At 44.8% G+C, this 15,985-nt stretch overlaps 1 protein-coding gene across 7 annotated transcripts in view; it reads left to right on the top strand.

Moving 5' to 3' along the window:
• Positions 1-15,985, top strand: part of TBXAS1 (thromboxane A synthase 1) — a 242,680-nt gene that overhangs the window by 221,619 nt on the left and 5,076 nt on the right. For all 7 annotated transcript variants that reach the window (XM_068944738.1, XM_068944757.1, XM_068944767.1 and 4 more), the window contains 2 exons: positions 11,750-11,838; positions 14,204-14,341. In XM_068944738.1, coding sequence (XP_068800839.1) covers positions 11,750-11,838; positions 14,204-14,341 — 227 coding nt within the window. The remainder of the gene's footprint in view (positions 1-11,749; positions 11,839-14,203; positions 14,342-15,985) is intronic.

Genomic DNA, 15,985 nt, shown 5'->3' with positions numbered 1-15,985 from the left:
GCAGAAACAAAATGCTATATATAGACTCAGCACAGTTTCCCCCCAATTACTTTGTCTACATGTTTCAATTTGATCCTGTGTCAGGCTTTGCCAGGGTACTAAGTTTGGCATTTTCCAGGGAGGTTGGATGCTTGCTCCCTGTGGCCCCTTTCGCAGTATCCCCCCCCTCGAAACCTGTGCTACAAAACCATCTGCGATCTGAGGGGCAGCATGCAGCAGGGATGGGCTTGTGCTTGCACGATGTTTATTCACGTGAAATTCCTGGTCTTGTACACTTTTAAAAAGGTCTGCGTGAGCCTAGCTGAGCGCTAGCAGCAGATGGCCAAAGGGCAGCCGGGGATGGCCCATGGTGCTCTGTAAATGGAATATTACCAGCATCCTGCGATTGTGCTGCGAGTCTCTGGGTATTTGTTTTGTATTCTCTCGAATCGCTAGGCGCTGAAGGCAGGTGTATAACCAGCATCTCATCTTTCATTATTAAAACAAAAAAACAAAAAAGTGGAAAAAAGGTTTCTAACCCTCGTAGTTGAAAAAATAAGACTGGAAACGTGAATTTCAGTTCAAAAGCCAGAAGGCAAATGAAGTTCAAAATATTATTATTTGATGTAAATCTCTTGTGTTTTCTGGCCAATTTCTAAGTATGTTGGGGCCTAGCTCATAATGTCTGTGTGATCAGGATTGATAATATTCTAAGTATGCCTAGCTGCTCTTGTATGTGTGACAGGGCCTTTTTGGGAAAAAAAAAACCTACAGCTGTGCTCCATCTTTGTACTCTCAGAAAATCACTCCCTCCAAATTAGTCCATCTATAGGTGTCTGTAGATCTTTGTGCCACAACTCGTGCTGAGGAGGGCAAAGGATACAGTATTTTATTAGGTATTTCATATGGGCAAAATTACTAGTGACCCCCTTGCAGGCAGCTATGGCTTATGCACTTTTCTAGCTTTAAAAATGCCCTTTCATGCTGAAGACTGGTCCAACAAAAGCAGTGCTTTATGGGTGCACCTTTGTCTCTCGGCAGTGCCTGGATCAAGTGGGCTCCATTCCAGGACTGGTTCAAACCCTGGTGGGTCCCACTGTATTGGCTGGGCTCTTTCAGACCTCCGTCCTCTACCCCACGGCTTTGAGACTTGCTGCCGGACAGAGCTTCAAAAAAAGAAAGCAAAGATAAAATAGTGAGTCTTAAAGCAGCGTGACCATAGGTGAAAGGACAGCACAGAGGTGAGGTGTGGGGTTTCTCAGAAATAGGGCTCTGCTTGGAAAGATGGAGAGAGAAAGGAGTGAGATGGCCAGGGACTGAGCGAGGAAAGGGTCAAGCTCAAGAAGCAAAAATGTTGTGGAGTAGGAGGAGAGAAAGAGCAGCAGCTCAGTCTTCGCACCAGGCCTGGGGTGGGACTGTAGGTAATAAATAAATAAAGGCCAAAGCAGCTTACTCATAAAGCAGAAGAAATTGTGAGCAATGCTTTCCATTTGCCTTCCGCATAATGCCTTCTATCGTCCTAAAGTGTGTTAGAAATAACCTTGTTCAGATTACAAATGAATTCTGTGTTTTCTCACTGCTGACTCTTTGATTTCATCCCACAGCCTTTTGTGTTGTTTTTTTTCCTCAGCCCCATGTATTCACAAGGGTGAGTGATTCTGTAGGCTTAGAGAGCTTCCTCCCAATAACTGTGCTCAGTCTCCCCAAAAGCTGCACTTTCTAGACTCACTCCTTAGCTGGTGCAAATCAGTACAGTTCCACTGTTCTGCTAAAGCAGACCACAAGGTGTGGCCTCCTGAGTTTAACGTATTTTTGTGTTTAATCTCTTTTCCTAGAGATTCCTCTCTTCCTCTTTTCCTGCATTTTTAGACTTCAGAAAGACAATCTTTCTGAAGACAGAAAGAAGAGATCTTGGTTTCTTTTCTTGCATTCTCTGCTATCTTTGTGGATCAGTTAGATGCTGATAGTTGCAGCAATGGTCCAGATAAAAAAATTAGACCTTTACTTTTACTTCCTGGAATTAAAGATGGGAAAGAGCTCTTGCAGGAGGCCCACATGGAGTTTCTCACTGGCCTTTTTTGGTTGGAAACGTTCCCATGCTTTGGGTACAGTTTGAGTGTCATTACAGAGATCCAGTTGGCCCTCAAATAACCTACTGTGTCTATGAGTGTAATCAGGACCAAGTCATTGTGTAAAGTAAATCATAAACAGATGGACAACCATGCCATGCTGCTCTACAAAGGGTAGAGGAAAGCACAGATACAAAACTGCGCCAGAACGTGACACCACGATAACTTTGCTAAATCTAAGCGTGAATAGGCTTAGGGAAATTTCTGCAATCCCAGATGGCGAAGAGAGTGAGCAAGGGGAGCAAGGGAAATGAAATCCTCCAGTAAGCACCGGCCGTGATTCTTGGTGGACAACTTTATCTGAATAGCTAGAGTGGTTTGTCATAGGATAGTGTCATGGTAGCCATGGTCATAGTACACCAGTGCTCAAGCCAGCTCCCCACTGGGGTCGGGGTAATGGGTTTTGGAGTAGTATCTGGTTCTTTAAGAGAGTCTCTGTGTGCGTTTGAGGGAGGAGACCAAAAAAAGCGTTAAGTAGAATCAAGTTTTTTCCCATATCAACTGTAAATTACTTTGTTACATGTGTGGCAGTCAGCACTTTCCAGAGGCAGAGAAAGGGGAAAAGACACTGAGAAGTATTGGTCCCCCCTCTTTTTATCTCAGTTTTTCAGGTTTTCAGTTAAAGTATGAGATTTTTCAACAGGAACAGGCTTTTCCCTCGTGTTTTGTAGAACAGGCATGTGCATAGCATTGGAGCTGGCATAGGCTACATTGCCAGTTGAGGAAAGAGGAAGGAAGCAGGAGTAACACAGAACTGGTCCCATTTAGGAAAGGGGTCAGTCTTTGCCAGCGCTTTCCAGTCGAGGAGAAAAAGGAGGGAAAAGGGAAGTGAAAGTCAGGAGTTGCCACTCAGACTGAACGTAACAGTGCTCTTCTGCTCAAAGGTCCCACACAGTTCATCAGCTATTTTAAAACCATATATTAGAAAATTATTTCTCCTTTTTGGCTCTGATCTTTTGCTATGGGGAAAACGAGAGGGGAAGGACTAAGCTGTTATCTCCATTAGGTGGGAGATGCAGGAGTCTACAGCAAGGAACTGGGAGCTTTGACACTTGAAAAGATTCTTTACTTTCTGTACTTTTAGTATCATCAGTTTCTCAAGGACAAACTGAGCTCTGAATTACGATGTTGGCAGCTAAAGCCCAAACAAAGCTCCTTTTTGTTTCAGATGTATTTAAATGCCATGCAACAGATTTCTTTCTTTTTTGGTCATTTTAAGTCTAGGCATTCAGAGCAGTACTTGCCTGCTTACTCACAGAAGTCATTATGTTGAGATTGAAAAAAAAAAAACAGGCTACTTATGCAGGCCAGAGTTAGTGGGTGCTAGACTCCAAGGCTGGAAAGTGTTGGCCTCAGTCTTCAGTACCTCTGCTGGCCCCTTGTGTACGAGGAGGGAGTATTTACCAAGAGCACCTCACACATGCTTTTGGAAGATGACCAACTAATTAATGTTTGCTAAACGCTTTGTGAGCCTCAGGGGAAAAGCAACTGTGGAAAGGCAAAGTTTTATTATTATTGTTGTACTGCACTTAATGTACGTAAAATGTTTTCAAGGCATCAGGAACTACATAAACGTTGAATGGTATTAAAACTGACCTGCCCTTGTCAAAGCAAATAATAATTACAGTGAGCGATGGGAGAATCTTGCAATTTCTTTGTTGTGAATGTTTGCCTGTTTACCAATTCAGAAAAGGTCTGATCCAGCAACTGCTGAGGCCAATGACTTAAGCAGTGACTGGCTCAAGCTCATTTTTAAGTATCTGCAGAAGGGCGAATTACCAAAGTAATTTATTTTGTATAAAGCTCTGCTCTCCTCGTAGGTTGGACTGTGCTCTCTAGGGCATATTTCCCCAAACTGTATGCCTGGGGCTGAGTCAGCTCGCAGTCCATAAGGCTGCCGAGCACACCAAGCCATAGAGATGAAGAACGACCAACGAGGACTTCAGTACATAGCCCATCAGATAGCCTCTATTTGCAGCCTGAAAATTCGTGCCGATGCCTTTTAATATGAACATAACGTGAGGAAATGGACATTTGATTAAACTAAACACACGGACCTTTTATATGCAAGGCCCTAATTTAAAGCGTTGTCACCTCCATACAGAAAATACCAGCTGGAGTAGGAATGATTAAATTAAATCATCTGGCTCTTATGTGATACCATGAATGTCTGCTGAGAGAGGAAAAATCCCTCCTCTTTATTCCTGTAGATCTGCAGCAACCACCAAGGGACACTTCTATAGCAGGAAGGATTAAGTCTTGCACGAACTTCAGTGCTTAGTGTACTTTGGACTGGTGACATGCCCTTCGGACAGACCTACCCCAGTTTTATAATTCTCTTCCTCAGCCTGTTGGGCCTCTGGCAGTCCTTTCTCCTGTTTAATTTCCTTTTTGCCTCCCTCCCACGGGATGCTTCCCCATTCAGATTTTCTGCCACCCAAGTAGAAATTTTGATTGGGTCAGACAAGTGCAGAAAGGGAGACCTGCAAATTTCAGTAGGCCAACGTAGAGAACCGGAGAGATTTCCCCAGGGCCGAGTATTTCTTAAGGTGGTGAGAAATGGGCAATCTCTGTACTTCCGGTGAGCCTAGCTCACTCCAGTGGAGCATCCACAGATTATATCATGTCTACAAATAGTTGGAATTAGGCAGTTGTTGCATACAGCTAGGGAACCTTTTCTGGAGAAAGGAACCCTTCTTCTCTACCAAATCTAAGTAAAAAAAATTAAAAAAGTCTAGTCTGTACTTGCATGTTAAAAGCTGCCTGGCTGGGCACTATCAGCAGAGCCTTCACCTTCCTTCATGACAACAGAGAGCTCCAAACACCCTTTCCTGTTCAGTTATTTATTCGCTTTCAGTGTAGGAGTCTGGACAGGAGTCTGGGGTTAGACGAAACTCACAATTTTGTGAAACCAGGAATGACACAGGGATTTTTCCCCCCCTCTTTTGGTTTGTAGCTCAAGCATGCCTCAAGTTAAGAAAATCCTTCATGAGCAGGCAAGGAGCCTCGTGAAGGATTTTCTTAATGATTTTCTCCTCTTTTCCTGCTTTTTTTTTTCAGATCTTCTACCTGATGGCAGTCATTCTGTTCTTGCTGATCGCCATGTGTCAGTAGTGATGTAGGTGGAAGTGAATTTCTGTTTTGGTTACAGAGTTGTGTTTATCTATTTGGATTGGGGGCACTGTTCAGTTTCAGGAAATATTTTTATCTCGCAGAAGTTTCCTTGTTGAATAGTGATGCTATGAAGACCTTGTTTTAGCACCACAAAAGCTACTGGAGGTAGTGCAGGTCTGTCTTTTGTCAGGAGCTGAAGTCTTTGATTCAAAAAGCAAAGTAATATTAAAGAGAGTCAACACAGATGTAACCTTATACTTTCTGGCTCTTTCCCCTACAGTATTGGGTGCATAGTTGAAACCGCATTTTCATTTCCCTTACACTGCTGCAACCCCAGGGGCCTGAGTGGATTTGCACCAAAGCAACTGATTTGGCCGCAAAGTCTGCTCATAACACACAGCCATGTGTACCTGGTGTGCCAGCCTTTCCCACCACTGCTGAACGCCGAATCACCCTTCCGAATCAGTGCCCTCCTCTACCTGTGCTCTGGCAGCTTGGGTGGCGATGGACCAGAGGAGAGAGGAGCAAGGAAAGCCTCAGAGCAGATCATTTGAAGGGTGGAGTGAGAGAAAATGGCGAGGGGGACAGGTGATTTGGGTGAAAAGCTTTAATACCACATCTCTGTTTGGCATGCACGGTCTCTAGGCAGAGCCATGAGAGTTTTTTTGATGAGATGGCTGATACACCGAGCGTTATAAGAGTTTAAGAGCAGGTGGCAGCTCCGGGAGCACCTCCAACAGCAAAGTAACGCTTCCAACCCCAACAAGCTTTCAGTGACCCAGTCCACCAAAGACGGGGAGGAGAGCCCAAGTGCTGTGTTTGCCTGTGAATGGCAACCAGAGGAGATGAGAGAGATGATTGGTAACCTGCGTGGGACCAATAAATAAAGGCAAAGCTTAGGTATACGTGTTCTGGGTAGCCTTTGCTTGCTTCTGGGGAAACTGGAGTCTGAGGGGATGGATCTGAGGAGGTGAGGGCTTGCTTTAACATTCATTTCTGGGGCAGTGGTGAGAAGGCACAAAGTTGCTGATGAGGGTTTAGCACTACCAGAGCGGGCTGTTAGGATTGAAGAGGAGAGGTGCTAGGCAGCTGAGGAAGCCTCTTGTTGGTACATCTTAATCTGGAAAGGAGGCTTGTTGTCCTATTTTTCCCTCCTCACCTCATTCTCAGTTCTGTATTTGAGGACTGAGTATGTTGTTCTTTATCCTTAGTCCTCTCTGGCACTGGAAATTAGGCCAAGGGACAGATGCTGATTTTAGGTATGCTATTCTATATGCTTAAAGAAGCGTTCTCAAGCAATGGGCTCTGCCCTAACCTGCTCACAAGACCAGGGGGACTCAGGAGCTGAGGGGTCCCCTTTTCCAAGGTGTTCTGCCCGGTGCCATGCTTCAGGAAGACACCCCATTTGGCAGGCCAGACCACAGACAATGAAGAGGGATTTTGCAATCACTGTTGTGTGATGATTGCCTTAAATTTTTTTTTAGAGTTTGGTCTGAGTTCTCAGGATGAAATGCACACCTCCTCAAGTTTGTCCCTATATCGCTGCTTGACCTTGTAGGGAGGTTTTGGTTTGGTGCTTTGCAGATATTCAAGCATGCTATTGTGGGAGTGGTAAAATTTGAGGTGATCTTTCCTTAAGCAAGTTACAGATAGGTTTCTGTTGAACCTCCCCAGCCCTTTTTTCATTAATCTACCTCTTGAGTGTCGTCCTGTCTTTACCCTTTCTTTTCTCGATATGGTTGTTAGAAAAGTTGTCATATGGCAACTCGACATAGTGTTCTTGTATTTCTTCCCTCCCTCTCAGGCTGAGCGTGGCACATAGGCTGTAGTTTGGTGAGGGGACTAGCAGCTCCTAGCAGTGACCAAGGGCAGGTCAAAGGCCCAGGCAGATTCTTTGATCTATCAGCAGCTTTTGATCCATTTGATCAAGAAACATTGCTGACCTATTTGTGGATGCTGGCTTTAGTGGACAGAGGAGCTCTTTTGGCAATTTAGGGGGCTTAAGAGCAGTCACCAGGGATAATGTTGGCTTGTTGTTTTCTCACCTCCTTCTATCCTGTTGCTATCCTGAGTCTACATTTGGGGGAGAGCTGATCTGGGCTGTGCAGCTATGCCTGCACAGGTTACTCAGGGATCTACATCTGTGCTTCAGCTGGTCCTCATCTCTCTGACATGGACTTTGTCACAGTCACGCCTGCCTATGAGGCACTGGATTTGGATTGCAACTTCTCGGAAAGCACAGCCAGTGCAGTCCCAGCCCATGACTCAGCAGCGTTAGTTAGGAGGAATGTGGCCTCTGCAGCCCCCCTGCTTCCAAATCGATTTCAGGTGCGTGTCGCACTCTGACAGTTACATAAAATTCGCTCTGATTTTTTTCATTCCTGGCTGCTGAGCACCACCAGACCATGACCAATAGGATAAGTGGAAATCTTTTATTCACTGATGTGTACTTGGACTAGTGTTCCCAAAACAGAGGTGGTAGGAGAGGGTCTGTGCTGCACTCAACAGTTACTTCAGAGAAAAGTTTGTGCCTTATCTTAAACTGCTGCTGAAGGTGGGCTCGTGCTGGACGCTGTATGGAAGCGACTGAGGTGCAGGCATATGTTCCCTTCTACTGACTTGGCTGCGGAGACGCTAACCACCGCCAGCAAAGAGGAGTGAGCACCTGGGAACAGTAACATCTCAAACTCCAGCAGAAAGATTGGCCAGACCTCCCCTGTTGGCACTTGGATTCCCTGAGTGTTCATTGAGGAATTAGAAGTTAACTGAGGAGGGTGGCAAAAAATAGGTTTGCCTGCCTAGAGAAAACTAATGCCAATCCTGAAAAGTTGGGGTTGATCTGAAGGCCGTTCCTGACTGCACTGCAGATCTCTAGCCCGCAGACTGCTGCGTGCCCAGACCCCGCTGAGGACGTGCAGCGGGCGATGGGGCTCCCAGCACAGGTGGCTTGCGAGAAAGGGCTCTTGGGACTTTGGTTCCCAAAACACGCTGTTCTCTCTCGTGGATTTTACAGGAGAATTAAAATGTGCCTCATCTTTGTAGCATGTAGGCACTGTTACACTCACTGCTGGTGTTTCACGTCAGGGCACTCTGTGGGGTGAAGGTTTAATTTCCCCCCTTTTTCTAGGGAATTGAGGCATGGGATTTAGTGATAGTCATCGAGAAAAGTTTGTGGCCAAGATGGAGTGAACCCAGGTCACGGTAGGGGTTTAGGCCGTTTCCTGACCCAGCAGGGTAGCGTCTTTGTATGTATCTAGCAGACCAGACAGTTTCTGTGCCCCGGCATGTGGTTGCATGGTCTGAGCAGGCGAGACGTGTGCCACCATACCTCTGGAAAGCCAGCTGGGCAAATATGCACGCGGAGAAATGCCTCAAGGTGTGACATGTCCATTTCACTTCCAAATCAACAAGAACAAGATATTAAAAGCTGTAGGAAGTATAAGAGAAACTGCTGTGCAAAGCAGTGGTTGCAAAATTAAAATATAGTATGTTTTATTATGTACAGTGTGGTGCCTCCTGTCTTCCCCCATGCATCTACCTGTTACAGAAAGGAATCTGTTTCTAAATGAAAATACACCCAACCTTGAGTAAGAGCCAATGTGCAAATGTTTTTTGCAGGGGCTTAAAGTGCTGTCTTTGCACAACAACACCCCCCATCCCAGCCAAAATTTCAAAGATATAAATAGGGATATTTGAGGAGACAAGCGTATTTGAGCTCCTTTGAAATGTGCTTGGCTAAAGGAATATTTTGAAGAGAGGGAGTGGAAAAACAAATGGAAAATGTTTTCTTTGAAAAGAAAAAAAAGAAGCAGCAAACTGTCTTTCCTAAACAGGGATACTTGGCTGGTGTGTACTTTACGCAGCCCTGGGTCAGACCTTGCAAACAACTACTAAATTAGGTCCAGCCACTTTGATGTTAAAAGCGTGGAAGTGTCAATAATTAAGTTGCATCAGATGTAGGAAATGACTGATGTGTCTGCCATGCCCACGATAGCAGAGTTCACCGTGCTGCCATTCAGCTGACCCCTTTTTCTTTATGTAAGCAAAAGGAATTTTCTTCCAAGGAAAATCAGCTGGTTTTGCACCTTTGTTTTATTTTCTAAACTGCTAATCCCCTGAAGGTATAAAAGCTATTTGAAAGAGCAAATCAAAGCTCCCATAATTTAGTGTTAAATTATTTGTTGATGTAGGGTTTGATTTAGTGGCTACTTATTATATCAGGTTACCATATAATTATCTTAATTATTGACTCCAGAAGTAAGTAGAGGATTATGAGAGAGACAGGAAGGCCCAGTGGAGTGAGCGTGGCTCAGGGAATCGAACACATCATGGCGTAATCTCGACTGCACCACTCATTCACTCTGAGCCTGACTTCTCCCTTGCCAGCCCATCCCGGGAGCCAGCAAGGAGTGCAGGAACGGGACTGAGGTGGTGACCCGTGGTTTAAAGAAATGCAGGAGAGCAGTGTAAAAAGCACAGGGGAAAGTTCTGAGAGAGAGATGCAAAATTAGCAGAAAAAAATTTAATGCATGTCACAGCATGAGCTTGCATTAAAGCATGGAGCGCCTGTGCAGTCCCAGAGAAAGGTAGTTTTGTGTTGAAGGCCTGCAGTTTGAGCCTGGTCGTGGTTCTTTTCCAGCCTCTGCTACTGATTTCCCATGCAAGGCTGGGTATGGTGGGCAGCCTCTGAACCTTGAGTCCCTTTCTGAAAAACAAGAACGATAAAAGTTGTTTCCTTCTGTCTTTGGTGTTATCTGTTTAGGTTGTTGGAGCACAGCTCCTAGCCTTCAGCCATGGTTCTCCTGACACTGCTGCCATTTGCATTTTTAGTCTCTTGAGTCCTTTGTTTGAAAACCACTGACCTAAGCCAAAGGCTTGAGCTGGTAGGCAGGCGCTGCTGCAATTTAAAAAAAAAAAAACATTCAGAGGCTGGCAGCCTAGTCTTCTATACTTCCTCTATTGATAATATGCAACATATACTGACGAAACACTTTGTGTATTGACAAGCTGAGTTTTATCTTTTCCTCTAAGAGAGGAGCAGGCACTCTGGTTCTGCTCAGCATGTGCAAACTACTTTCTCTGTTTTTGCTTTTCTCTCCTGAGCCAAAAAATGGGGATAACAGAACGTATCTATTTCCTTCCTAGAAAAGATCAGTTAATGTGAAATGGTGCATGGTGGCTTAGTTCTGAATAAGTGGGATACTCTAATCCAGCAAGGTATCCTCGCTCTATTGTATGCCTTTTCTGCATGCCATCTGGAGTTGTTCTCTGCTTAGTATTTTCAGTATGTACCATATGTTTTTGCATGAAAATTCAATAAAATATGCATTATACATGAAAAGTGCTGTAGTAAATAAAGGAGGGATGGGATCCAGTCCCCTTTGTGAATGGCAGGGGCCCCAAATCTTCATAAAAGGTTGCGTCTAGTCTGACGTCTGTGCTTTTCTCCAATTTACTCCGTGTCAGTCTTTAAGAGATGTTCTAATTTAAAACAAACTCCGCTTTCCTGGGGAAGTTATTAGATGTACTTAGGCTGCCCTCTGCTGAGAGCACTGAATAACGCCGGGGAAAATGTCCGTTTTCCGAGGACGATAACAGTGGGAGGAAAGCTCTGGGCATGTGTGCTGAGTTGTGCGTCCCCGCTGCTGCTTGTCCCCGTGGTCTCCCTTGCTGCTTGGTCTCCCTTGCTGTCCCTTTGCCGCCTGTCGGAGGCCAAACCCTTCTCAGCTGCAGTCACATTGGGGTTTTGGTGCCCACTTCTAATTGTCAAGGGCCACGAATGGTACGTGTGGGCTCAGGCTTTGTCCGCCAGGCAAAAGGCAAAACTAACCAGCGGGACTCACGGGATGGTCACGGAAAGAGAGAGGCTTCTCTCTCTGCCCCACCTTGCAGTCTTGTGGGGTTATTTCAGCAGTCCCCCGACTACCTCTACCTCGGCAGGGAGCAATCCGCTGCCAAGGGCTATCCCTGGTCCACTACTGCTCTCGTCCAGCTCTGTCACCCTCCCTCCCTCCGCAGAGCTGACTGAGCCAGCACTTCCCCGTCACTTCATTTCTGTATCTGGGAAAGGGCAAAGAGTTTGCTCAGCATCAACAAAAATAATTGAAAGACTTATTTCTTGGGAATAAAGTGCCCCTGGTTTGCTGTGCTCCTATCTTCAAGAGGGTCAAGGGTCAAGAGGTTCTGGGCAGATTTCAGTGCAAAGATAATATAATATTGCTGTTGTAGCTGTTAATGCTCTTTTTAATGGCCTGTTTTTAATAGTTTCTAGCAAGTTGATTTATTATTATATCTTCAGCTGGGCTGCACACCAAAGTGTTTTGATGATGAAAGGAATGTTGTTCACATATTTAATTACTGCCCACATTTTTGTATAATTTTATCGTTTACTGTTTTAGATGAGACATCGAGTTCTTCTACAGAAAAATTTCCCCAGTAAAAAATAGATGATTTAAAAGCTAATCTGAGAAGAATTTGGCACTTAAATGTGAGAAAATGTAACCATTTCTTTCTTCCTGCTTTTTCAGATTGTCCCTGACTATCAAAATGTACAAGAACTCCCTTATCTGGACATGGTGATTGCAGAGACATTGCGCATGTATCCACCTGCATTCAGGTATCTATTTTTTCCCCTTCTGATTCCACAGAGCAGATCACTAGCTACATAAAATGGAAATCTGCTATTGGGAAACCAATATGCCCTTGGTCTCTGTGCCAACATCAATACTGCTTGTGCATTTGAAATATATAATGTAGCCAGTGAACGAAAACTGGCTAATACTGGTATTTCTAAAGCAGCTTTTTTTTTACAACTGACCAGCCAAGACAGCATCTTCGCTGTCCTTCACATCCCCAAGGTTAGAGGATTGAGCCTTTTCAAAGCAGGACTGGCCTTAGAAAGCCAGATGCTCTTTCTTCGTTACACCTCAGGCCTCAGGGGTACAGAGTAAGGAACTACGTTAGCTTGTTGGCTGGTGGAAGAGCTTCCCTTGCTGTTCTTTAAGCCCCCGATATTCAGAAAGTTTGCACATTCAGAAAGCTGAAGGCTTTTTAAAGTATATTTAACTCAGAGCATACTGTTTTGCACTGTGGTTGTAACAATATAGCTAAAACGATGCTACTTCCATTAAGTTTCGAAAGTTTTCCCCCTACTCGCACAAGATCAATATATCAATGTATTGAAAACAAGGAGGAAAGGAATTAGAAAACTGCTTGATTGTCAAATCTACAAGTTATCACAAGCATAAATGTACATTTTAGGAGTGGAATTTTTAAAAATGGTGAGTCAGTTCCACTACTTTTCCTGAAGCCAATGGGAAAATTTCCCATGATTTGAAAGAAATGGAAGTTGATCTTACTGTGAGAGCCTTTGAAACATTTGTCCTCCAATTGCAAACACCTTAACATAAAACAGCTTAAAATCATACCCTCTGTTATATGTTCACAAAGATTGGAAGTCAAGCGAGGACTTCTGTAGGACTGCGCGGAGAGTCAATGATGTTAAACATGCCTGTTCATGGATGAGATAGATAACTGGGCTTTGCTAGGTTATGTGTGGTGTACAAGTGGAAATTGTTTTACCAGTTAAACCATCAGGGATATTTGAATTTTGACAGAAACACAGGGAAACAATCACTGTTTGTCAGATGAGAAACAGAACAGAGGAAAGTTGTTCTGAAGTTTCCACTGGTGTTATCGGTGGGGTTTATTGATCTGGCTTTACTCGGGTGGATATGGAATAGGCAGAACAGCCCGATGCATCAGAAAGATGCTAATTGCTTGTGGCAAGCATAATGCTGTACTCTGGAAAAAATTCAGTAGCAGCCAAGCTTGTTATAAATGAGAAAGATTTCTTTTCAATGAATTACTAGCCCAAGAACTTTCTTCCACAACACTCATGTTTCCACGGTCACTAAATCCGTGTTAAAATGAGCAGGATGGCTTGTCAATGCGCTTTTTAATGTGTCAAGAGAAAGCGAGAAACTGAGTGACAGTGGGGAAAGAACGTGTTGCTGCAATAACACCAGGCTGACAGCCTTTAAACTGAAATCTTTATTCTACCTTTTGGGCACAGCGCGAGGAGCAGGGACAGGAGCTCCTGCCCCACGTCTTGCCCCTCTGCTCCCAGCTGGCCTGGGAAGAGCTCCTGGGCTGCGATGGCCGATCAGCCTCCCATGCAGCCTCGGGGACCACCCAAGCCATGAGGCCTTGCCCCCCCCCCTTCCCGCCCACTCACAGTGTTTTTACCAGGTTTACACACCCAGATTCAGCCTTGACAGGCCTCTTTTCCCAGTGGGGTTGTCACAGTGAGGTTCCTGAGGGAAGTCCTGCTCTGCCCCTGCCACCACAGGGCAGGAGGAAGCTCTGGAGAGTTTTGCTGCTGCTGTCTTACCTGTCTCTGATGAGTGTACGTGACCTGCAGTTTTTCAAAGGCTTGTGGTTTGGTTTGTATTTTTGCAGCAACAGCAAAAGACTTGGCCCTAGCATTAAAACTGCCCCTTGTGAAGTTGCGAGTGTGCACTCCCAAAATGGAGGAACCTCTCAAATAAACTCGGAAATTATATTTGATGCAGTTTTTTCCTGAAGGCAAAACAGAATACTCTTTCACCTGTTCTGAAAAATGACTGGCCCATTTCATCTGCAATTTTCAAAGAAAAAAATAAAAGAATCTGAAACAGATATTAGCAACAAAATTTCAGTTCAATAGTTAAAGTTTGGAAAAACCATAAGCAACTGTAAATGCTGTTACTGTGAAAAGGGCCAAAGTTAGCCAGCTTGATTAGAGCCTCCAGGGAAAGATGATTGTAACCTGAGAAGACACTAGCATCAGCAATGGTTGCTGTATTTATCTACTGGGAAAGTGTTACCCTCTAAATTGCAGGGTCAGTCTGGCTGAAGAGATTGACTGTTACGGTGGCTTCTCTCCTGCTGTGTTTTTACTTTTATTAATCATCTGAGATATATGACACTTACTGTTGCAGGTTTACTCGGGAAGCAGCTAAAGACTGCGTAGTGCTGGGGCAGCGTATCCCAGCTGGGACTGTCATTGAAACTGCAGTGGGACATCTCCACTATAACCCTGACTTCTGGCCAGAACCTGAGAAGTTCCTTCCTGAGAGGTATGTGAGGTTCATGCTTTCCCCTTCTTAGGCTGAAGTCCTTATTTAGACCTATTTAGATCAACAGCTTGCCTTAAATGCTGTTTCTCTGCTTGGCTGCTCAGGAGGAGCCCAGTCTGGGCCCAGGAGTCCAGCCTGGCCATTGGAGACACCATATGCTGCTATTCCTTCACAGGCACAGCCACCCCCCACTATTCACCTGAAGCAGCACTCCCCCTAAAAGGAGCACAGCTTAGTTTAGATCCTAAAATGTATTCTTTCCACTGAATTGCACAACTGGTGACATCAGCAGGTCCTACAGAGGGTGCAAAGTCTGCTTAATGGTTGAAACGTGGCTCAAGCTTTCCGCATGTTTCCAAAGCAGGTGCTGCAAATAATGTCTCTTCCAGAAGTTCTGAAGTAAAATGGTGTATTGACTGGCATGGAGCCACCCAGACGTTTCTTCCAGCCCCTGGCTGATTCAGAGCAGCCGTTACACATGGAGCTGGGGAACAGTTGGGCTACACCGTGAGCGGGGAACCCAGCCTGGGTGTTTTCCCGCTGTCTGTGAGTGCAAGGGTCCTGCCTTCTTAGCTCTGCTTGGCAAGGCATATTTAACAGGGCGCGTTTCTTATCTTCAGCCACTGGGCTGCTGTCAGGCTGTTTGTGTAACTGTGTGTACCCTGCCCTATGTTACAGCTGCTGAGGGTAGCTTACCGGGAGGGCCCGTGGGGTTTTAGCTGGTGAGGTGCTGTGGGGAAGCATGATTTTGTTTCGTGGGCAGCTATATTTCAAGCTACCGCTGTGCTGAAAAATCTACTAAGAATGAAGTGTGTGCTGTACAAACGACCGAGTGCGATGCAGGCTGCCTAAAACCACCTTTGCTAGTGGGACAGCAAACACCTGCCGTAGGTGGGTTTGCCCGGTGGATTCCTTCTGGGACAAATCTCAGCATATGCTGCATCAGGCAACTTTGGCCACAGAGAGGAGCAAGGCCAGGGTTAGAAGAGCTTCCAGCTTTCGTTGGGCAGGAATCTTAGCAATGACCAGAGGTCTCTTTCTTAGCAAAGTTTATCTTGAAAAGCTGTTTTAATTGTTTATTCACCACCTTAAGAGTGGTAAAAAAGTGCAGCATGGGGTAAAATGGGTAGTGGGAGCTGCAGTGCACTTGACTCCTATGCTACTGTATGTAATGAACCTGGGATGAATTCCCTTTTGAAATTTCCCTGAGGAATGAAGCATAATTACTAACATTCTCCCCAGCTTGTATCTGTTGCTAATCTTAGTAAGAATTATAAAATAAGAACTTAACAAAAAATAAATTAATTCAGCTATAGCCCTTTTTTTTTTTTTTTGCTGATATTTCATTGGTGCACCTGCCTCAGTAACAGTATGAGGCAGGCTTTAAATTTGCCAAAATGATGTACAGAAGTGAGGAAAGAAGGAATCATGTTAATCTATTTACATAGGATATGCAACAGTGTTCAATACATGTGTTATGGCCCTCCATCTTGAATTAAGGGCTTGTACGGTAATTAGTACAGTATTATCCCCAATCTTATTCAGGGTATCTAAGTGTGGGGGTGGGGTTAGCACAAAGACACCATGTTATTTTTTTCTAAGCCTCCAAATAGTCTGTGTTACCTCTCACCTGTTTAAATCCTG

This window comes from Struthio camelus, chromosome 1 (assembly GCF_040807025.1).
Source record: "Struthio camelus isolate bStrCam1 chromosome 1, bStrCam1.hap1, whole genome shotgun sequence".
Taxonomy (NCBI): Eukaryota; Metazoa; Chordata; class Aves; order Struthioniformes; family Struthionidae; genus Struthio; species Struthio camelus.
This window is presented reverse-complemented; position numbering and strand designations above follow the sequence as displayed.